Raw genomic sequence first — 24,071 nt, forward strand, 5'->3', positions numbered from 1 at the left:
CAGCATTGGAAGCCAGGTGGTGTGATCCAGGCCTCACATACATTATACGATTTCTCCAGCACAGGGAAGGGCATGGGCTTGTCAGGCAGATCCTTGCCCTCCAGCTAGGAGCTGTGAGACCTTGAGCAAAGTTTATGATTTTTGAGCCTCTGTTTCCCAACTGCAAAATAGGGATTAATCCAGAATCACAGGGTGAGAATTTCTCAGTTCATCAAAACAGATGAGTTGGGGGTAAAATGATAAGAATGAGCCCCTCCTTAGTCTGAGAAAGAAAAGGCTGTGAAGCTATAGACGAATCTTCATGTATTCAAGGACTATACAACGCAGGGGACCAGCCTTGTCTATATTCCCTGAGCCAGGTTTACAGCACATTACTGAGGAGAGATTGTTCAGAATAGAAGGCTGTTGGTCATAAGAACAGGCTGCCCCAGGAAATGGGAGGACCTCTTTTCTTTACGGTCTTTTGAGATAAGGCCAGTGAAGAGACTGGCAGGGTGGTGGTGGCCCAGCCTGATGCCAGGTGAGGGAGCAAGGTGCCTCCCAGGTCCTTCTTAGATGTCAAAGATCCCAACCCCTTGCACCAGTATGGTCTCTTGCCCCAAAGAGCACACCTGACGTCTGCTTCTGGATAGGAAGGCAGAGAGAAATGGCATGTCTTGTGCAAGATGATGTCTTTCTGAGGAGGGGCCTGTCTGCTTCATGCCACTCTCACATTTAGAGCTTGAAGTGCCCAAGATTAGGAGTCGGCAAACTTTCTCTGGAAAGGGCCAGGTAGTAAATGTCTTACAGCTTCTTAGGCCATGCGGTCTCTGTGGCACTGACTCGGTTCTGCCACTGTAGCTGTTCTAGGTACAATCCAGCCACCAGTTTGCTCCTGGGCATTTAAAGATACCCCAGCCAATGACATATGTGGTTTCTGTCCTGAGAACTTGGGGGTGATTTCCACTTCCCCAAGGCCATGGATCAGGGAAAAGTGAGTGGGGCTACAGCAGGCAAGTCTATGTCCACATTCCTCCTATGAGAGACTGGGACTTTCATTTCTTACCACAGCGACGGCGTTGGATGCCAGCAGCTCCTGAGGGGACATTGCAGTGACATAAGCGACATTGGCAAAGACATACACAAATGTGACCAGTGGGATGGAGATGAAGATGGCTCTGGGAAGGTTCCTGTAGAGGGAGAGGAGGTGAGGGGAAGGGCTGGCACCCGGGACACCAGACTTGCCATGCAGTCCAGGGGGTATCTTCTGTCTTTCTGCAGGCGCTTAGCCTTGCAGACTTCTGTGAGGCTTCCTTTCCCTGGGAGGTGGCCTTTGCCTCAATATGGGCAGGATAATTTAAAGGAAAGGAGGCTGAGCGTGGTGGTTCACACCTGTTATCCCAGCCCTTTGTGAGGCCAAGGAGGGAGGATCGTTTGAGCCCAGGAGTTCGAGGCCATCCCTGGCAACATAGCAAGACCTCTTTTTTACAAATTAAAAAATTAACTGGGCATGGTGGCATGTGCCTGTAGTCCCAGCTACTCAGGAGGCTGAGGTGGGAGGCTTGCTTGAGCCCAGGAGATTGAGGCTGCAGTGAGCTATGATTGTACCACTGGACTCCAGCCTGGATGACAGAGTGAGACCCTGTCTCTAAAAACAAAACAAAAGAAAAAATAAGTTAAAAAAATGAAGGCAATAAAACAACTCAGGTTGGAAGTATGCTCCACACCTGTTGATCTTGACCTGGATCTCCACAATGCACCTTTTCCCCCTGCCTCAAGACACCAAGACTGGCCTGTCCTAAAACAAGCAAGATTCCCAGAAGCCTCTCAGGGCACAGTTCGTTGTCTAAGGCAGTGGTGTTAATGCAGTACAGTTCTCAGCTTCTAATCGGGTCTGGGAAAGTCACTGGATCCTTTTCTCCTCCTGGTGGGGTGAACGGCAAATGGTTTAATGCCTGGAAAATGAACTACAACTTCAGGATAGATCAAATCACAGTCCGAATGGGGCTGAGGAAGGCGAGGTGGGCAATGTACACCTGCTCCCTCTTTCCAGCAGCAGGTGCTGTGGCCTTTCAAGGGAGAGGGAATAGCCGGGCTCTTTCAACTCACTTGTAGGGATCAACAAGTTCCTCAGTCACATAATTCAGAAAGTTCCAGCCTCCATAGGCAAAGGAGCCCTGAAGGAAAGCCAGTGCGACGAGGCCGATGTCAGGTTCCTGGAAATTCTCAAATGCATTCTTTGGCTCCAGCCAGAAGTATTCTCCTGTGGACACATGCAACAGGAGGCTGCTCAGTGAGACAAGCCAGGAGCCCAGCAACCCCTGGCCTGCCCTGGCCCACCTCTCACCCCTCCGTGTGGCAATGACACCAACTCTGTCTTGTCTCCAGTGAACCCAACATATTGGATACGTGGGGATAAAGGGAGCAGGAAAATTCAGGTCCAGGGCTTCCGAGGCCCTGGAAACTAGGAGTCCAAATGAGGGTTTAGGTTCAAAGCACAGTTCTGAATGCTCATTCTGTAAAAGGTAAAGTTATTTAAAAGGAAAGGACATGGTAAATTGGGCTTTGGAAATACAGGATTGGAGACATTGGTAATCTCCTGACCACTTTCTCTGATATCTAAGTTTCTACATTTTCATGAAGAAAGCATCCAGGATTGGGCACAGTGGCTCAGGCCTGTAATCCAAACAATTTGGGAGGTCAAGGCAGAAGGAATGCTTGAGGCCAGAAGTTTGAGACCAGCCTGGGCAACATAGCGAGACTCCCATCTCCACCACTAATTAAAAAAAATTAGCTGGGTGTGGTGGTGTATGCCTATAGTCTCACCTATTTGAGAGGCTAAGGTGGGAGGATCACTTGAGCCCAGGAGTTTCAGGCTGCAGTGAGCAGGAGAATCACTTGAACCTGGGAGGTGGAGGTTGCAGTGAGCTGAGATCGTGCCACTGCACTCCAGCCTGGGTGACAGAGCAAGACCCTGTCTCCAAAAAAGAAAAAAACAAAAACAAGCAAGCATCCAGAACAACAAACACTCAAACATGAGTTTCCATAATGTTATATTAGTTCAAGCTTGTTTTGCTGCTTGCTTTGTTGATATCCTCCTATCTGTTTCTGAGGTGTGTGTTTGGTCTCTCTTTTCTTTTTTTGAGATGGAGTCTCGCTCTGTCACCCAGGCTGGAGCGCAGTGGCGCGATCTCAGCTCTCTGCAACCTCCACCTCCCAGGTTCTAAGTGATTCTCCTGCTTCGGCCTCCCGAGTAGCTGGAGTTACAGGCATGTGCCAACATGCCTGGCTAATTTTTTTGTATTTTTAGTAGAGACAGGGTTTCATCACGTTGGCCAGGCTGGTCTCGAACTCCTGACCTCAAGTGATGTGCCTGCATTGGCCTCCCAAAGTGCTGGGATTACAGGCGTGAGCCACGATGCCTGGCCGTCTCTCTTTTCAAGATTCCCTAAGGACAGGAATTTTTTTTAGCAAAGAGCTGTTTAAACTGCCTTCCCAGCCCCTAGCACAGTGTGCTGCAGACTGTGGGTCCTTGGAATCGTCTGCTGACTGGCTAAAATTTCAATGAGATAGAGAGTAACTGATCATATGTTACTTATTCATCTGCAGTTTAGCATTGGGACAGGAAATAAGGAGATTAGGGTGACCAGGAGAAAGAATTGAGGCCAGCTTAGGAGGGACTCACTATTTTTGACAAGATAGCGCAGTGATTTCCTTAAGTCTAAATGCCTGAAAGCAATATATAACCTGTTAAAGAACTTAATCCAACTGTTTAAAACAATCAGGCATATTATATAGCAGAAACTTAATTATGTTTCCTGGAGTAGAAGTCCAGGCTGCCCACACTGCCTTCAGGGCTTGCGGGAAGTTTCCCTGTTTGTCACCTGACTTTCTCCATGAGGCAGTGACACTGGGCAGAGCCTCGCGGTGCCATGGGTCCCATGGAAACCAAATACAGCCTCAGGCTTGGACAGGGCCAAATCCAGTGGGGAATGTTGGCAGGGGCCCCGGGAATGCAGACCTCTCTCTCTCAGAGATTATAAGTAATTTTGAAACATAAAATACCTTTCTCTGTCCTCCACTTTAAGATGTGGACAAGATTCAACAGAAGAGGCAGGGAGCTTCCCTGGGGTTGGGGGAAAAAGACAATAGGAATCTAGAGATCTGGGGTTTTTGTTTGTTTATTTGTTTTTGAGACAAGGTCTTTCTCAGTCGCCCAGGCTGGAGTGCAGTGGCACAATCATAGCTTACTACAGCCTTAAATTCCCAGGCTCAAGTGATCCTCCCACCTTAGCCTCCAGAGTAAGCGAGACCACAGCCATGCATCACCATGCCCCGCTAATTTTTAACATTTTTAGTAAAGATGGGATCTCACTATGCTGCTCAGACTAGTCTCAAACTCCTGGGCTCAAGTGATCCTCCTGCCTCATCCTTCCTAAGTGCTGGGATTACAGGCGTGATCGACCACACTTGGCGGATATGTGGGGTCTTTACCTAGCTGTGCTAGAGCCTTGAGGTAAGTATGGGAGAGGTGACCTTTGCAGCCTAAGGGGAGTATTCCCTACCCCCAACCACCTCGGGGAAAATGGTTTCTCCTTCCCTTTTGTCAAGCAAGGGAAGAAGAAGAGAAGTCACTCAAGGCTAGAATTGGGGAAATCTCAGGGTGTACATACCTTCAAAGCTGGGCTGAGAGGGTGTGTATATGCAAGGGGAGGAAAGCTGGGCAGCACCTGTTGTTCCTGTGATACTCACCTTTGCAAATCTGTACAATCCCCATGATGATAATCAGGGCCAAGGCCAGGAGCTTCCCAGCTGTGAAGACGTCTTGAACCCGGGTGGCCCACCGCACACTGGAACAGTTGACCCATGTGAGGAGCACTGAAATGAAAGACCCCCAAAGAGATCTTCAGGGGCTGTATCTGGCTGCATGATGCCCAAGGCACACAAGCAGAAGTGTTCCCTCGTCCTGATGATGAGATTGTAATAGGTGAGCCAGATACCCAGCAAGCTCAACCTCAGGGACCAGAGACTATGGCTCGGTTAATGGGTTACAAATGAAGATTACATGTCCCAACTTAGAACTTGGGAACAGCATGCCCTGGTGAGGGCTGGAAGCCAGAAGTAGGCATGGAAGTGTAGGCACTGGCTTTGGGGGTAAAATCATATCTGATCAGGGCACAAGTATGGGCTTTGTCTTCAAGTTGTTATTTGTGCAAGGGGAGCTGTGAGCAGCTGGTGGGATTCAGGAAGTCACCTTCCTGAGCCTGATTTTGGGGTAACAGAGGCTTAGGGGAATCTTCTGTTACTTAGGCTTATTGAGATATAATCTACATCTTACTAAAACTCACCTTTTTTAAGTGTACAGTTTGATGAGATTTGACAAATGCATTGAATGGCTTAATCACTTCAACACTTCATATGTAGAACATTCCCAACACTCTAAAAAGTTTCCTTATGCATCATGCTCCTTTGTAGTCAGTGAGGCAAATCTTCTTATCCTACCTCTATAAGCATTACTTTGACTTCTGTCCCTATAGCTTTGTCTTTTTCAAAATGTCATGTAAATGGAATCATACAATATGTGGTCTTTTGTGTTTGACTTCTTTCACTTAACATAATGCTTTCGAGATCTACTCATGTTGTTGCATATATTACAATTTGTTCCTTTTTATTGCCAGATAGCATTCTACGATATACAGGTATCTGTTTGTTTTTCCATAGACATTTGGGTTGCTCACAGTGTGGGACTATTATGAAGAGTTGTGATAAATACTTGCGTAGATGTCTTTTTTCTTTTTGTGGATTGTAGAGATCTTTGAGTGGGGTTTTCATTGCTCTTGAGTAAGTCCCCAGGAATGAGATTCTGGGCCATAGAGTAAATGTGTTTAACTTTATAAGAAACTGCCAAACTGTCTTCCACAGTGGCTGTCTCATTTCGCATTCCCACTGTCATGTCAGAGTTCCTGTTGCTCTTCATCTTTCCCAGCATTTGGTATTGTCAGTTTTTGCTAATGGGCATGTAGTTGTATTTCATTATGGTTTTCATTTGCATTTCCCTAATGACTAATGATGTTGAGCAACTTTTCATGTGCTTATTTGCCATCCATTTACAAATCTTCTGTGGTGGCATGGGGAGTTGCAATTCTCTACAAAAAATTTTAAAAATAAGCTGGATGGTGTGGCAGCTCTGACTTCACTTGAATGGCTGATCAAATTTTATCAATATCTTATTCTTAAATGGTACTTCTACTTTCCAAGTATTTCCCAACCTTACTTGATGCTGAGAAGGTTAGGGTAGGATGGTCCTGACATTACCCGTCTGTAACCTTCCTTCGTGCACCGTCTCCACCTGGCAAATCCCTTCTCCTCTTTCAAGATCCAGCTTAAATGTCACCTGTTCTATGAATCTTTATAATTCAGCATGTTATTTATTCCTAACAACATGCCTGCAAGGGAAGATATATCAGCTGTGTTTTGTACACGAGGAACAAAGTTTGGGATTGCTTCTTTCCAGAACAATCCCATACCACTTTGTTTATATCTAACATTGGGACGTATTTCTTTTTTCTTTTCTTTTCTTTTTTTTTTTTTTGAGACAGAGTCTCACTCTTTCGCCCAGGCTGGAGTGCAGTGGCGCAATCTCGGCTCACTGCAAGTTCCACCTCCCGGGTTCACGCCATTCTGCTGCCTCAGCTGGGATGCCACCACATCCAGCTAATTTTTTGTATTTTTACTGGAGACGGGATTTCACCGTGTTAGCCAGAATGGTCTCAATCTGCTGACCTCCTGATCCTCGGCCTCCCAAAGTGCTGGGATTACAGGCATGAGCCACCGTGCCTGGCCAGGATGTATTTCTTTGTATCAAAATGACCTGCTTCTGGCTGGGCGCGGTGGCTCACGCTTGTAATCCTAGCACTTTGGGAGGTCAAGGTGGGTGGATCATGAGGTCAGGAGTTCGAGACCAGCCTGGCCAACACAGTGAAATCCCGTCTCTACTAAAAGTAAAAAAATTAGCTGGGCATGGTGGCGAGTGCCTGTAATTCCAGCTACTCGGAAGGCTGAGGCAGGAGAATCACCTGTACCTGGGAGGCGGAGGTTGCAGTGGGCCAAGATTGTGCCACTGCACTCCAGTGTGGGCGACAGAGCTAAACTACATTTTTTTTTTTTTTTAAGACACCAAGGGCAAGTATATGTTTTCACGTTTTTAAATCTCAGGACATATCATTGGTGCCTGCAAATAGTAGGTGCTCAGCAAGTATTTAATAAAATAATTTAAAAATATCACAGTTCATTAGCCTTCCAATATCATCTCGGTCTACACGTTCCACAATGCACATCAACCGCTTCTGCTCCCCAAGAACCTGATCAAAAGGAGATACAATCCCTAGTTGGCTTCATGTTGCCAAAGGGCAACAGGAAACTTGACTTCAAGAGTAGAAGCTCCTGACTCCTCATGGAAGAGCTATTATCCAAGATGATGTCATATAAGGAGAAGCAAAACATGTTGTCAGAGGAAGGATTTTAAGTGCCCAAGCAGGGAGAACACTTTGTAAATACCCGAATGTTCCAGATGGACTGACATCCTGATAAATACACATTTGGTTTGTCTTACTCAATTCAATAAGGATTTCAGGATCATGTGCCTGGTGACAAGCCAACCTAGGTCACTCTAAATAACTGGGTCTGTGATCTCAGCTTCTTCCCTGGGCCCCAAGGCATGCAAGGTACAAGGCTGGGCCCCTTCACCCAGGAATTCAGGCAGACACAGCAGTAACTCAAGGATAAAGGAGATTGATAAAAGGAAGGAAGGAAGATTAGGAAACAAACCCCAGGAGCCTCAGGGACAGGTAAGGATTACACAATAAGGAACCAGATCTTGATCTCAGGGAAGAAAATCCTTCTCCAAGGGGAGGAGAGGGCAGGAGGGGGAAGTGACAGAAAGTACTTGAGGAAAACAAGGGCAGAGCGGGACAACTCAAAGAAATCCCTCCTCCCCCAAGCAGACCACCTCCCTGTTGTGCTGGAAAAGAAAACATGAAATCATCTTTACAAGATGGACCTTACTGAGTCACACAGAAAGACACCTTTAAACTATCAGCTCTGTGGTCTTCCTGGGGTGACAGAGATAGGGATGCTTTGTCAAATAACCTATCTGTGGCTATCTTCTATCTTGCCTAATCTTATCTCCATCACTTCCCAAGAACCCAGCCCTTGACTAATATTTAACCTTTCACCTTCACAATAATCTTTCAGAAACAAAAAGAAATTCGGAGAATGAGGTGGGGATAGGCAGGTTGCCTGTGACACCTAATCTCTTTGGAACAATGGCTTCAGGCCCCAGATCTGGCCCTTCACCCTGCAGTTGGGTGATCACACCATGTGACTGAGGGGAAAGAGGGTATCAGTCTCCTGGTACCACAAGACAACTTCCCTCACAGCAGGCTGAAACCCGAGCCTCCATCCAGAGAGGAAAGGTCAGTGGGTGCTTGCCAAGTTCCTGCCCTGCTTAGGAGCCCTGCTGCTGGCTAGCTACTGCCTGGCACTTGTCTGTTGCTGATGATGATATTCTAGAACCCTCTCTTCTCGGCTAGACCCTGAATTCCACATGCCTGAGATACAGTGACCTCAGGGAAGCTACATGTAGATGAGGATCATTGGCCACAGCAGCTTTGAAATGTGAGGGGCTTTTCATCCAACCATCCATCCATTCATCCATCCATCTATCCATCCATCCATCCATCATAGATCCATTCACCCATCCACCCATCTAGCCATCCATCATCCATGCATTCATCCACCCACCCGTCTATCCATCCATCATCCATCCACCTACCCACCCATCCAACCATCCATCATCTATCCATCCATCCACTCATCCACTCATCCATCATTCATGCAGGGCCTACATGTACTAGGCATTCTAGTTGGTGGGGAGGTTATTGATAAGACACAAGTCCCTGCCTTTAGGAAGTTGGCAGTGTAACAGGGATGACAGGTGAAGAGATGGCCACAAAACAATGAGGTGATGGCAAAGTTATTCGCAGAAGCTAGTGGGCATCTATGAGGAACCCCTAACTCAGCCCAGGGGAATCAGAGATGCCTCCTATAGGAGGAAGAGACCCTGGCAACATGGAGAAATTTATAATCCTGGTCCAGCTGGACAAAATAAAAAGTCATAAGACTCTGGTTCTTGTCCATTGTAATCTAGTTGTGGGAGTGGCTGCTGCTTCTTTAGAGGCCCTCATGGAATTCCAGGCTTGTATATATATTTTTGGGCATTTCCTCCCCTCTTTCTTTCTTGCTTCCTGGGCAAAAAATAAGATGAAAGACTATTAAGAAGACAAGAGTTCAAGAAGATGCTTAAGTCAGGGGCGGGTTACTTCATCCATCCAGTTTGAAATACTCAACATCAAGGTGACAGAAGAGATACAAAGAATGAGTCAGGCAGGAGGAGGAAAATTCAGATTCTAGCAATCTGGAACACTGCCCAGAGTCCAGGGCCTCCCAGCTGCCAAGTAGGAGAGATGGGCTCAATGCTTTCTGCAGGACTGGCAGAGGGATTCAGAGTCCTTGCTGCCGACCTGTAACTGGCTTGTCCACTGTGGAGCGCTGGGCTCCCTGCAGAGAAGGTGCCCTCAGCCCCAGCCCAGCTCTGACCCCAGATTTTGATCTCCAGGAATTACAGAAGTCTCTCCTTCACTTCCTCCCCTTGGCAATGACAGCAGATCTCTTTGTATTGGGGGCAGTTGAAGGTAGAATTATGACCATCCAAGATATCAACATTCTAATCCCTGAGATTTGTGACTATGTTATTTTAAATGACAAAAGGAACTTTGCAAACGTGATTAAGTATTTTTTTTTTTGTTTTGGAGATGGAGTTTCCCTCTTGTTGCCCAGGCTGGAGTGCAATGGCGTGGTCTCGGCTCACTGCAACCTCCGCCTCCCATGTTAAAACGATTTTCCTGCCTCAGCCTCCCAAGTAGCTGGGATTACAGGTGTCTGCCACCACACCTGGCTAATTTTTGTATTTTTGGTAGAGACAGGTTTCACCATGTTGGCCAGGCTGGTCTCAAACTCCTGAGCTCAGGTGATCCACCCACTTTGGCCTCCCAAAGTGCTGGAATTACAGGCCTGAGCCACCACGCCCAGCCACGTTAAGGATCTTAAGATGGGGAGATTATCCTGGATTATCCAGAGGGCCCAGTGTTGTCACAGGAGTCCTTATAAGAGGGAGGTAAGAGGGTCAGAGTTACAAAAAGACATGTGATCATGCAACCATCAGACAGACAGAAAGAGAGACTTGAAGATGCTATGCTGCTGGCTTTGAAGATGAAAGATGGGGCCATGAGCCAAAGAATGCAGGAGGTCCCCAGAAGCTAGAAAAGGCAAGGAATTCTCCCCAGAGCCTCTAGAAGAAATTCAGGCCTGCTGACCCCAGAGTTTAGGACTTCTGACTTCCAGGACTAAGATAGTACGTTTGGCCGGGCACGGTGGCTCACGCCTGTAATCCCAGCACTTTGGGAGGCCGAGGCGGGTGGATCACGAAGTCAGGAGATCAAAACCATCCTGGCTAACACGGTGAAACTCCGTCTCTACTAAAAATACAAAAAATTAGCCGGGCATGGTGGTGGGCGCCTGCAGTCCCAGCTACTCGGGAGGCTGAGGTAGGAGAATGGCGTGAACCCAGAGGCGGAGCTTGCAGTGAGCAGAGATCACGCCACTGCACTCCAGCCTGGGTGACAGAGCGAGATTCTGTCTCAAAAAAAAAAAAAAAAAAAAAAAAAAAAAGCTAGTACATTTGCATAGTTTTAAACCACTAAGTTTGTGGTTACTTGTAATAGTACCAATAGGAAATAGATACCAGACAGACATTATGCAGAAAGACTAGACAGCAGGGACATACCCTTAAAGAGAAAAGCTTTTAAACAGCAGCCAGGCAACACATACCAGGAGCCCAAAGGAGTGTCTGGCCACAGGCCTTGCGGGACACCAGATGGAGGGAAGGGATGGTGCTCTCTAGAAGTGGGTAGTGAAGGTGAGATCACCAGTGTGCTCACCTGGTTAGCAAAGTTCCACACCACATAGCTGCTTCCCACTTCTTCCAGCTTCCCAACCCTAGCTGGGATCCCACAGCTAAAGTGTTCCTATTTCCTCTTCCTCCATTTGGTAATTCAATACAGTAGCAAACAGCCTTGTCTTGTAACTCTAGCAGTGTTGTTTTTCCTCTTTCCTTTTAGAGAAATCCAGGGCAAAAGACAAAATATCCCTCCTTCATCTAATTCAGGTTCTCCTTCAGTCTCCCCTGTATTCCTTACAACTTCAGGCCCACCCACACAACCCAGATACACACACAAACACTGGCCCAAGAATCACAAACTTCTTGGAAGGCGAGTGGAGTGCCAGGATGTTCACAGACATGAATCCTTTATTTTCTGCCCCCATGATTTTGTTGGTCTCCTTATTTTACTGGACAGAAGCCACAATCAAAGGCCACAAAAGAGGTCAAGATAGAAAGCCAAGAGATTATTATCCCAAGAGTCCCGAGTCTGAGTACACTGTTCACGTTGGAGGGGACAGAGTGGCCACACCGTGTACTGTCCTGTGGTAGACAACACCAAAACACACCTTGGCAGAGCTTGCTCTGTATCCTTCCAGGCTGAGTCAACCCATTTTTAACCCTAAATTAATACACAGTCACGTGCTACATAATGACATTCTGGGCAACAACAGACTACTTATACCTCCGTGGTCCTGTAAGATTCGAAGACCATATTTTTACTGTATCTTTTCTCTGTTTAGATATGTTTAATGAACAAATACAACTGCCTACAGTGCTCAGTACAGTAACATGCTGTACAGGTTTGTAGACTAGGAGAAACAAGCTACACCATGTAGCCTAGGTGTGTAGTAGGCTATGCCATCTAGTTTCATGTCAGTACAGTCTATGATGTTTGCATAATGACTAAATTATCTAAGGATACATTTCTCAGACTGTATCCTTATCATTAAGCAATGCATGAGAGTATTATAGACTATAGGTAAAAGAAACAATTTAAAATTAATTTCTTCAGTGCATTTTGAAGTAGAACATCAACGAATCATTAGCATAAACAAATACATCTGCATTTAGAAGGTTTTAAGGATGGATTGGGGAGTTGTGGAGCTGGTTTTAAGTCCCTGCAATCATTCCAGAGGTGAGGCTGTGACTTTATCACTCTTCCCCTCAACTCTAGCTAGCAGCACCTGGGAAGTGAAGGATGATGTGGGTTTCTGAATCTTTTTTGGGTGTGGAACAAGGGAGCAGAGCTCAGAGGAGCTTGTGTAAGGTGTGAAGTGGTAAGAATGGGGAGGAGGATCACCAGCAGCATGAAAGATAGGAGCCAGAGACGGCTCTCTCAGAGGGACCCGGCAGGTCTGAATCTGAGAATCACAGAACTTTTGAACTTGAAGAACTCAGTGGCCATGGTGCCTTTGCCAGCTTAGTCACGTACTCTCAGTTAACCTCTTTGAACCTCCCTTTTCTCCAGGTAAAATCTAAGGTCCATTTGAACAGTGTGACGATACTCTGTATCCTGTGTATTGTTGCATACATTTTTTTTTTTTTTGAGATGGAGTCTCGCTCTATTGCCCAGACTGGAGTGCAGTGGCACGATCTTGGCTCACTGCAAGCTCTGCCTCCCAGGCTCACGCCATTCTCCTGCCTCAGCCTCCCGAGTAGCTGGGACTACAGGCGCCCGCCACCACGCCTGGCTAATTTTTTGTATTTTTAGTAGAGATGGAGTTTCACCATGTTAGCCAGGATGGTCTCGATCTCCTGACTTCGTGATCCGCCCACCTCGGCCTCCCAAAATGCTGGGATTACAGGCGTGAGCCACCACGTCTGGCCTGTTGCATAAAATGTTAAATGGTTATTTTTATTGTTTATCTTAAGAAACTATAGACTAAGAAAGTCAAAAAGAGCATGTGATTTGCTCAGGATCATGCTGACACTCAGAGGCAAAGCAGAGTGGCGGGGAATGGGAATGGTTTGGAAGATTTTAGAAAGCATATCATGCATCAGACCACATTGTACATCGTGCCCCTGACCCTTCTCAATTTCTAATCTGTTCCATCTTTTTCTCAGGAGGATGCTCCTTCACAAATGACCTGCCCTGGGGTCCTTCAACCCAGCTGTCTGGAAGTTGGAAGTGGGTCACAGGTACAGGCTGGGGGCTGGGGAGCACCGGCCAAGGCACTGGACCAGGAGCCCAGATGGTCAAACATGTTCCTGTGCCTCAGTTTCCACAAGTGATGAAAATACCACCAGATCTTATAAGTCACGTGCCTCTGTCTGCTAGGGAGGAACACCCTGCAGAAAGCTGAAGAGATGCGTGGTTGCTGCCCGTGCTGCCCCACTCCTCAGGCCCCACAGACACTGTCTGCTGCCAGCGGTGCGCACACAGCCACAAATAATCCCCTGGTGGCCAGAGTGGCCTTGAGGTCCTGTCTGGCACACAGTAGGTGCTAAGCTTACTGAATGGAAATGACAGACAGATACATCTACACAGAAAATTCAGGGAGAGTGCACATAGAAGCCATTGTGCTGCTCTAGGGAGTAAATATCAGGTTTAATATGTCATGGGATGGCCCATGAAGCAAGGCAAGTGCCCCGGATGCCAGACAGAATTGTGGGGAGAGGGTACATATTGTGGCTGTCTCTCCTTCCTCTAAGAAAGCTCACAAAGTACAACCAGGCACAGTTACTCACACCTGTAATCCCAGTGACAGTAGAGGCTGAGGTGGGAGGATCAATTGAGGCCAGAAGTTTGAAGTTTGAGGCCAGCCTGGGCAACACAGCAAGATCCTGTCTCTTAAAAATTAACAGAAAATTAGCCAGATATGGTGACATGTACCTGTAGTCCCAGCTACAATGGAGGCTGGGGTGGGAGGATCACTTGAGCCCAGGAATTCAAGGCTGCAGTAAGCTGTGATTGTGCCATTGCACTGGCCTGGTAACCCTGTCTCTTTAAAAAAAGAAAAAGAAAAAAGCTTGCTGGGCACGGTGTCTCACACCTGTAATCCCAGCACTTTGGGAGGCTGAGGTGGGTAAATCACTTGAGGTCAGGAGTTCAAGACCAGCCTGGCCAATATAGCAAAACCCTGTCTCTATTAAAAACACAAAAATTAGCTGGGTGTGGCAGTGCATGCCTGTAATGCCAGCTACTCGGGAGGCTGAGAATTGCTTGAACCTGGGAGGCAGAGGTTGCAGTGAGCCAAGATTGCGCCACTGCACTCCAGCCTCAGTGACAAAGACTCTACCTCAAACAAAACAAAACAAAACAAAAACAAAGAAAAAAAAAAGCTCACTAAGAGTACACGTTATTCCCAGAGAGAGACTACTTGATAACTTTTCTTTTCTTGAGATGGGGTCTCATTCTGTCACCCAGGCTGGAGTGCAGTGGTCTGATGTTGGCAAACTACAATCTCTGCCTCCCAGGCTCAAGCAATCCTCCCACCTCAGCCTCCCGAGTAGCTGGGACCACAGGTATGTGCCATCACATCCAGCTAATTTTTTGTATTTTTGGTCGAGACAGGGTTTCCCCATGTTGCCCAGGCTAGTCTTGAACTCTTGAGCTCTAGCAATCTGCCCACTTTGGCATCTCAAAGTGCTGAGATTACAGGCATGAGCCACCATTGTTTTTTTTTTTTTGAGACAGGGTCTTACTCTGTCACCCAGGCTGCAGTGCAGTGGCATGATGATGGCTCACTGTAGTCTCAACCTCCCCAGACTCAGATGATCCTCCCACCTCAGCCTCCTGAGTAGCTGAGACTACAGGTATGTGCCACCAGGCCCAGCTAATTTTTGTATTTTTTGTAGAGATGGGGTTTTGCCAGGTTGCCCAGGCTGGTCTAGAACACCTGGGCTCAAGTGAGTCACCTGCCTTGGCCTCCCAAAGTGCTGGGATTACAGGTGTGAGCCACCACACCCGGCGATGACTGTTTTCAGGTGCTCCCTTGCTTTGGATACAGGACTCTGGCTTCTCATTGAGCTGGGTCAGCAGGGGTTCATTTTGTGCCTTCCTCAAGGAGCCAATGAACATTCCCACATGGATCCCTGAACTAATCTCATTTCTTCTACTAAGCCAGCTGCCACTCGATGAACCACACTATTCTGGTCTGACAGGGTAAAGGTTGCCATCTGGATACGGGGCTGGATTGGTTGTTATAAGGACAGTGCTAAGAAGAATGAACCAGTTGGGACTCTCCTTGCAGCCAACTCTTGGCCCTAGAGGTAAATATTTGAAGCCTGCACCCTACCACCCAAGGCTTGTTTCCATCCTCATAGGTGATCAGAGGCAGGAATGACCATAGAAACCCAGAACCTCATTTTATTTTATTTTATTTTTCTTTTACAGATGGGGTCTCATTCTGTTGCCCAGGCTGAAGTGCAATGGCGTGATCATAGCTCATTGCAGCTTCCAAGTCCTGGGCTCAAGCGATCTGCCTGACTCAGCTTCCCAAAGTGTTAGAATTACAGGTGTGAGCCTCCATGCCGGCCGCAGAACCTCATTTTATATGTGAGTGAATTTAGACCTCAGCTAATTCACAGTAAAGACCAGACTGGGACAGCCCGATTCCCAGTTGCTTGTTCTGCCTCTGCCCAGCCTTCCTTCATCATACACACATCACTCTGCTTTCCCTTGGACACTCCCACATCATCTCTCCTCCTGCTTGGGTCAGTGGTACCCATGGTCACTACTGCCAGTGCCACTTGGGACTCTGGATCTGTCACCAAGACGCTGGTTAGCCCCAGCCTGGACTGCTTTCTGGGCAGCAGGAAGGAAGATGCCAATATGGCAAAAGGGGAAGACTTTGACAGTTATGCCTCAGAAACCAAGAAAGGTGCATCCATTGCTCCCAGGGCTTTAGAAAGTCATTTCCCACAGGGATCTCCACCTTGGGTTCCCTCCCACCAGCCCCCTTATCAATGTCACCGTCACATGTTCCCTCCAAACTCCTGAACTCCATGTGGATTTCTCGGTTTTGCTGGCTTGCACCTTTCTCAGGAGTGGGCTGGACTGGCTTGGAAAGGCTTGGTTTTCCTTTAACATTTCCAGAACCAGGCCTCTCCTTCTCGTCTGTTCAGATAAGTGAAAACAGGCAGTAGAAAGGGGGAAAAATGTCCAGACTTGCCAAAGTCCATAAAGACAGATGGTGAAGAAGAGAGGGAAAGAGCACAAGAAACCACAGAGAGGGAGCAAGCGGAGGACAATGCAGATGAGTGGGAGAGAAAGAGGGCTTGAGAGGAGCACAACAGAGAGAGGCCAGGACTGAAAACAGCAAGATGGAATGTACTAAGCAGACGGCTGGTGACAAAGGAAGCAGTGACGCCACTTTGTAGAAATCAGAACACCCTGTTCCTCTCCAAACCTGCAAAACAAGCACCTTTCCGGATGGAGCTCCCCAGGCCTCTGAAACGCCATAAATTTCACCTGGGTCATGGCCTGCCAGAGGGTTGGCTTCTCAGCCTCACCTTTTGCTGGGGCGTGCACTTCTCTGCCTTCTGCCACGCTGTGGCCAGCTCCCACAGACTCCCTCCCCTCCAGCTGGAGCAAAAGGGGTGAGGCATGTCCCTCCCAGCAGCCCTCTGGGTCTGGGTGCCCAGGCTGGAGGTTGGAGCCCCAGGGAAGCCGGGCCTGCGGGGGCGTGGGTGTGGCTACGCTCGGCTCTGTGATTGGCTGCACCAGGCTCCTTGGCCACCTCCCCTGCTTGGGAAGGAACTGAGCACGTGTTTCTAATTGTGGAAAAGCTGCTTCGTTTCCAGATCTAGGATCTAGGAGGTAAGCAGTGCTGGCTGCCAAAAGGCACTGATAGGCAAAGAAAACACGGAGGCCTGTTTGACCTCTAACGCACACAACCCAAGGCTCTGATAAGGTTCCAGTTCTGCCCACGCAGGTCACACGGAACAGTCTTTCCTCGTCAAAGACCCGGAGAGGCCTGGAGGTGTGGGGGAGTGGCGAGACTCGGATCCAGCTTCACAGAACCCTCCTAGAATCCTTCTCTATTCCCCGCTAACCCCCACCTGAGGGCCAAGACATTTTTCATAGCAGGTGAGGAGCCACATTATAAAGTCTTTCGGTACCTTGATTATTGTACATGTAATATAACTTGTCTGATGAAGTTATACATATAACTTGACTGGTGAAAGACAAAAACGTTAAAAAAAAACCCAAAAAAACACAAAAAGCCACACAACAGCAACCAAAAAAAAATCAAAGCAGCCCTTCCTCATAAACTGCGCTTTGATCCCAGCTTCTATAAAGTGCACAGTGGGGAGTGTGGTTTTGAAACAGATCTTGCCTATCGCACTATAGTAACATTTCCCCTTCTCCAGCCCTTTTCATCTCGAAGCGCTTAAAATGTTTTAGAAATCTCGGAACCCCCTCCAAAGGAGAGGAGGTGCTCTGAGCCTTCCGGAAGGGCCTCTCTCTTCCAAGGACACACCAGCAGAGGAGGAGGGTGCCGAGAAGCTGTGAGGGCTGTGAGTGCTCCTGGAGGCACACAGCTTTTACCAAACACTTCCAGCTAAGCTCCTGCCCATACTGCCCCATCCCCTCCCCTCCTCCCTTCGTGGCTCTGTCTTCCCCTTCCTTCTTACCCTATTAGCTCCTGTGCCAGCTGCTGGAGCTGGTGTTTCTGCTGAATCACCACCCAGTACTTAGCTCAGCCAAGAGGCAGGAATACCCAGCTCAGCATTTTCCAAGAGCTGAGTAGTTCTCTCTTCAGCATGAGCTAAACATGGCTCCTCAGCTGGCCTGAGCCGGGGAGAACCGAAAAACTGAAGATACCAGGAAATCCAGGGGTGGCCTGCCATGCCACCGTGGGGAACCCTATTTTAATCCTACTCATTACTTTTTCAGCCTGGACCTGAAAAATTGCTCTCACACCCCAATTCTCAAGACTGATGTCCCCCAGATGCGGAGCAAGGTAGATGAGAATGGGTTCTGTTGAGTCTGCACTGAGCCCAGGAAGGCTAGCCTGACCCTCCATCATATTTCACTCTTGGAAGACAGGGTATGGATCCTGTGAGGTGTAGTTGGTTCTTGGACCAGAAGGCTTGTAGGCTCTGTTGGTGTTCACTAAATTCTATAAACCTGGACCCAGGCTGCAAAATTCCCCCAAAATGGTTCAGTTATAACCCAATTCCAATGGTAGCTCATACTTAAACTTGCTAAACTCTTTTTTCTTTTTTTTTTTTTTTTTTTGAGATGGAGTTTCGCTCTTGTTGCCCAGGCTGGAGTGCAATGGCGCAATCTCGGCTCACCGCAACCTCTGCCTCCCGGGTTGAAGCGATTCTCCTGCCTCAGCCTCCCGAGTAGCTGGGATTACAGGCATGTGCCACCACGTCCAGCTAATTTTGTATTTTTAGTAGAGACGGGGTTTCTCCATGTTGGACAGGCTGGTCTTGAATTCCCGACCTCACGTGATCCACCAGCCTCAGCCTCCCAAAGTACTGGGATTACAGGGGCAAGCCACTGCGCCTGGACTTTTTTCTTTTTTTAATATGGAATGCTTCGCGAATTTGCATGTCATCTGTACATGGGGCCATGCTCATCTTCTCTATACTGCTCCAATTTTAGTATATGTGCTGCTAAAGTGAGCACAACTTGCTGAACTCTTATAACAGAGATGCCCTTTCTTCTTTCCCCCAAAGCTCCAAGTACCACTGGGCCTCACTCCCATAAGCCTTCTGATTTTATGTTCTTAGGTATGTAATATAAATTTGGCATGTCACATTAATTCTTAAAAGTTTACCAGACTGCTCATGCCTGTAATCCCAGCACTTTGGGAGGCCGAGGCGGGCGGATCACCTGAGGTCCGGAGTTCAAGACCAGCCTGAACAACATGGAGAAACCCTGACTCTATTAAAAATACAAAAAAATTAGCCGGGCTTGGTGGCGCATGCCTGTAATCTCAGCTCTCAGGAGGCTGAGGCAGGAGAATTGCTTGAACCCGGGAGGCAGAGGTTACGGTGAGCCAAGATGGTGTCATTGCACTCCAGCCTGGGCAACAAGAGCAAAACTCGATCTCAAAAAAAAAAGTTTACCAGACACAATTAGTGGGTGACTCCATTTAAATCATGGGCCCTGGCTCCTCTGAGAAAAACAAAGTGATCCTTGACAGTCAGCAACAAAAGGCCAGAGGAGAATTTAAGTTTCTAGGCTGGTACAAGAAAGTAGGCAAATCTTTACCACACCTGGTAGAAGCTGAACTCCAAAAGAGTTTCCTGTTTCAGGAAACCTCAGTCCCATTCACTATTCTCCCAATCAGAAGTAGACATATTTCCAGAAACAAGCCCCTCATTCCCCACTTTCCAGGGTGTGGGCTGTGTAGGCACACACACTCTCTGAACAGCAGAACTTCGGTCTGAGAGTAAAAGCTGAAGAGCAGAAGAGACACTATGGGAATCAGGAAAGAGGAGGTGATCCGGGAGAGCAGTTGAAGCACATTGAAATGAAGAAGACTGACTTCTCAGGTAGCTTACTTACTCTGCCATTATAGATATAGAGTCTAAAAGCACAGGGGATGCTTCCTCAAGTCCCAGCAACAGATCTTAAGTGTTGAAGAGTGAGTAAAAAGGGTGACAAAGACAGAGGGATCAACTTGACTAGTTTGAACCACACCAATTCAGACAATATGACAATATGTACAGACAATACGAACCAGTGTAGTCCCTGATTTACTTCACTTGTATCCCCAACAAGACCATGCAGTCCTTGACTCCTTCAACCTTAATCACCAAGGGCTACCAATTCTACCTTCTAATGCTAACCAAAAGCATCTACTTTTCTCTACTCCCACTGCCCCAAGATGCACATGACGGTCATCTCTAACCTGAATCCCTACAACTGCATTGTAATCGTCTTTTCTTGCCTCTGATTTATTCCCCTCACCAATCCATCCTTTAGCCTTGCAGCATGACTCTCCTAAGATACAAATACGATCATGTCGGTCTTCTGTTTGAAACCCTTCAAACCTCATTCCTCCTAGGGGAGAGCCCAATCTCTTTATGGCCCATGAGGCCTTTCGTGATGGGGTCCTTGCTTCTATTATACATTTCTTGCCTCCTAGTCATGGTGTGGCTATACTGAACAACCTTTAGTTCCCACAAACAGCTGTGATTTTTCCTGTCCTCAGACCTTGACATATGTTAATTCGTTCTGCTAGAACATTCTCCCCACCCCATTCTACTCCACCCTCCCTCCATGCTGAACATTTCCTGACTATTTCCAACTGGTCTTTCAGCCTCAATTTACATGTCACTTTCTCTAAGAGTTTCTTCAACCCCAGTCCCATCTTCACTTTTCTTGTAGGAGCTACCTGGATGCTGTCCTCTTGGGGAACTGGAGTTCCCTGTATACTTGTCGGGAACATCCACTGGACTGTGAGTTCCTTGGTACAAGAGCTAAGTATCCCCATGCCTGCCACAGTGCCTGGAGCAGAACAGACACTCAAATATTTAATAATGTATGACTGATTCTGTATTACCTGCGGCATCATAGAGGACACACAGGTGGGTGCAGTATAATCCGTGTTAAGAAAGAAGACTAAATCTGCTGCTGCTGCTTCATGTGAGAATGAGAGTCTTTTGGTTCATTGTTGTCTCCTCTGTGCCAAGAACAGTAACTAGCCCATCATGGGCACTTGATAAATGTTTGCTGAATGAATGAAGTGTGGCATTTATATAATATTTCCCAAGAGTCCTAATCCCTTTCTAAGTTATACTGCTCTAGAGCAGGCAGAATTTTGAGCAGGATCCTGGAAGTACTACCCTGGGGAAGATTCTAACCAGAGACCTGCTCAGCACCCCTCGGGGCTCTAGGGAGGACATGGAAGGCAAACATAGACACATTTTTTTTTTTTTTTGAGACAGTCTAGCTCTGTTGCCCAGGCTGGAGTGCAGCGGCACAATCTCGGCTCACTGCAACCTCCGTCTCCTGGGTTCAAGCGATTCTTCTACCTCAGTCTCCCGAGTAGCTGGGACTACAGGTGCGCACCACTGTAAATCATACCTTATCTCTTCTTAGTGTAGGAGTTCAGTATGGTGATTAGCTGATGGAATTTTTTTCTTCGTTTTCTTTTTTTTTGTTTTTGAGACGAAGTCTTGCTCTGTCCCCCAGGCTGGAGTGCAGTGGTGCGATCTCGGCTCACTGCAGCCTCCGCTCCCAGGTTCATGCCATTCTCCTGCCTCAGCCTCCCGAGTAGCTGGGACTACTAGCCACCACGCCTGGCTAAATTTTTTTGCATTTTTAGTAGAGACGGTGTTTCACTGTGTTAGCCAGGATGGGCTCAATCTCCTGACCTCGTGATCCGCCCGCCTCGGCCTCCCAAAGTGCTGGGATTACAGGCGTGAGCTACCGCGCCCGGTCCTGCTGATGGATTTTTTTAGTTTCTTTCTCTTTTCCAAAAACAAAAAAAAAAAAACCAAAAAAAAAAAAAAACCCCACAAATCTACTTACAGAATAATTTTCATCTTAATGCATCATAAAAATGAAAAATGAGATGTTAGTCAAACTGGCCATTGAGTAAAAATCAAGAGATTTTCAATACATTTAGATTTTAAATGCTGGCTAGTTAGAAGGTGTACAGAGAACAATGGAGTCTTGGATGTATAGGAATCAAATGTAGGCCAGTCTGTATTTGTCTGAATTCATATAAACAAGGCTGATCGGATACCCGAAGAACTCTCTGGGGACTAGGGAAGGGCAAGAAGGCAGTGCTGCCCAGGTATCTGAAGGAATATGTTTAGTGTCTGGGGATGAGAAGTTTGAGGGTAGAGAATATGAAGGCTCAAGGGAAAATAAACTGAGGTTAAGGGATTTAGATGATAGGAAAGACTGTTGAATGCTCTGATGTGAAGGGATTGATTAAATTTGTAAGAGACTTGCAAAACAACCCACGAGTTTCTCTGTGACAGCATTCTGCACCAGGCAGTTGGAGGCTTTCTGCAGAGGAATTGCAAAGCAACTCAGGAGTTTGAAGCAACACGTGAAGTCCTTTCCTTTCCAAATAGCTCAAGGAAGAAGAGAAATCTGAAGCCCTGGAAAAAGCTAGTCTCTTAGGAATCTCAGTAGCAAGATAGAAAACAAGATTAGACGCATTTTTTCCTTGAGAAATGCATACAGGATATTTCTTTCTCCTGAGGGTGAGGAAGGAGAAGGAGCTTCTTTAGGTCAAGACATTCAGGGAGAAGTGAGGAAGTTGAATAAAAAGAATTGCTTGCACTCAGGTGCTGGACATGACTCCAACCCCAAATGAGAGGAAGGAGGCCAGGAGCTGACTGAATGAAAGGTGACCCAGTCTCCAAGAGAATGGGGGACAAATATATCCCAAAGGAAAACTCAGAGTTGCACAGATGCACATATGGAAGCCTGGGAAAGGGTGTCCCCTGGACCCAGTGCTTCCTCTGGATCACTGTGGACACTTTGTTTACAACTAGAGACCCAGGTAACAGCCAAAAGATGTGGCTACAGGATAAAAGGGCAAGCTGTAGGCTGGGTGCAGTGGCTCACACCTGTAATCCCAGCACTTTGGGAGGCCAAGGTGGGCGGATCACGAGGTCAGGAGATCGAGACCATCCTGGTGAACACGGTGAAACCCCATCTCTACTGAAAATACAAAAAATTAGCCAGGCATGGTGGCGGGTGCCTGTAGTCCCAGCTATTTGGGAGGCTGAGGCAGGAGAATGGCGTGAACCCGGGAGGCGGAGCTTGCAGTGAGCTGACATCGCACCACTGCACTTCAGCCTGGGCGACAGAGGGAGACTCTGTCTCAAAAAAAAAAAGGGCAAGCTGTAGGAATAACCTGTCAATACATATGTCTATGCAGCCAGATCTGTACAGTAACAGATGCACTTTATTTAGAACTATCCACTATGACGGCAGCTACTGGCCAGGGGCTGATAATAAGGGCAGCTATCGCTGCTGACTCTTTTTATATCTTACTTGGATCTTTTATATGGGGAATATAGTCATTTACTTATGAAATAATACAAAAGGAGAAAAACACACAAGCAAATCACAAAAGGTATCAAAACCAAGTTCTAACACTTCCCAGTCCCCTCCTAACTCCCTCCCCTCCCACTAATAGACTTGTTCTGGAGAAGGGAGAAAGGCTTTTTATTTAATTAAAATGTAAAATGCTTTCTCTCTCTCTCCCTCTTTTTTTTTTTTTTTCTTTTCTTTTTTATTGCCGGGTGGCTAGGGATATTCTGCTGACTCAGCAGTGAGTAATCAGCTTTGACCTAAATAATAGAATAACTCGAAGTGGCAGCTGCAGTTGCATAAGTGTGATCCAAGTCTGCAGTTCCTTCCCTCTCCCTCTCCTCTCCCCCACCAGCTCCAGGACCCGGCAGGCGAGCCAGTTTCAGCAGGTTCTTTCCACCTCTCCACCCCCACCACCTGGCTCGTCCCAACTTCATTTCTCATCAGTTCTTTTCCAAAACAGCCCCACCATGGAAGCAGACTTGACCTCATCTCCTCCCTCCCGCAGCAAACCCTCACCATGGGCTTTACCACACGGGCTCTCCCTGCTGGGCCCTGCGCCCTGTCCTCCAGTGCCCTCCATTATACACTCAATGACCTCTCCACAGAGGGTGGCCTTTCCTCAAAACCTCTTGCTTCACAGTCATCAGCATGTCACCACAGGACAGCAGGAAGCAGAGTTCCCCATGTGCGTATGTTCACGCCACACCCGAACTCTCTACTGCGTCTCTCAAAACAGATACAAGCTGGGCTTATTTTATGCAGCTGGCTTGCCTGGCACCTGCTAAGAGGATGAGGAGGGCTGGATGATGGTGGGGGTAGGTGGATGGGTGGGAGGGGTGCTAGAATAAAAAGTGCCAGCATTTAATGAAAGATAGCATCTACCAGCCGGGCTCAGTGGCCTCACTTTGGGAGGCCGAGGTGGGTAGATCACTTGAGGTCAGGAGTTCGAGACCAGCCTGACCAACTGGGGGAAACCCCATCTCTACTAAAAATACAAAATTAGCTGGGCATGGTGGCGCATGCCTGTAATCCCAGCTAATTGGGAGGCTGAGGCAGGAGAATCAC

At 47.4% G+C, this 24,071-nt stretch overlaps 1 protein-coding gene, 1 long non-coding RNA gene and 1 other non-coding gene across 6 annotated transcripts in view; 1 reads left to right on the forward strand and 2 right to left on the reverse strand.

Annotated features, from left to right (window-relative positions):
* Nucleotides 1-24,071, reverse strand: part of SLC7A8 (solute carrier family 7 member 8) — a 60,133-nt gene that overhangs the window by 13,002 nt on the left and 23,060 nt on the right. For 3 of the 4 annotated variants that reach the window (XR_012415586.1, XR_012415587.1, XM_005560844.4), the window contains exons 4-6: nt 4,732-4,857; nt 2,089-2,242; nt 1,046-1,169 (exon numbers count right to left, since the gene is read on the reverse strand). Coding sequence is in view for 2 of the 4 variants with exons in the window: in XM_005560844.4 (XP_005560901.3) it covers nt 1,046-1,169; nt 2,089-2,242; nt 4,732-4,857 (404 nt within the window). In the remaining 2 variants the exon portion in view is untranslated. Of the gene's footprint in view, nt 1-1,045; nt 1,170-2,088; nt 2,243-4,731; nt 4,858-16,492; nt 16,666-24,071 lie in introns of those variants that run through there. The other variant, XM_005560847.4, reaches the window with a different exon arrangement.
* Nucleotides 15,121-16,576, forward strand: LOC141407262 (uncharacterized). The gene is made up of 2 exons (XR_012415588.1): nt 15,121-15,250; nt 15,375-16,576. It is a non-coding gene; the product is annotated as an uncharacterized lncRNA (long non-coding RNA).
* LOC123574769 (U6 spliceosomal RNA) lies at nt 18,518-18,623 on the reverse strand. The gene has a single exon (XR_006699969.2). It is a non-coding gene; the product is annotated as a U6 spliceosomal RNA (small nuclear RNA).

Source organism: Macaca fascicularis, chromosome 7 (genome assembly GCF_037993035.2).
Source record: "Macaca fascicularis isolate 582-1 chromosome 7, T2T-MFA8v1.1".
NCBI classification, from domain to species: domain Eukaryota; kingdom Metazoa; phylum Chordata; class Mammalia; order Primates; family Cercopithecidae; genus Macaca; species Macaca fascicularis.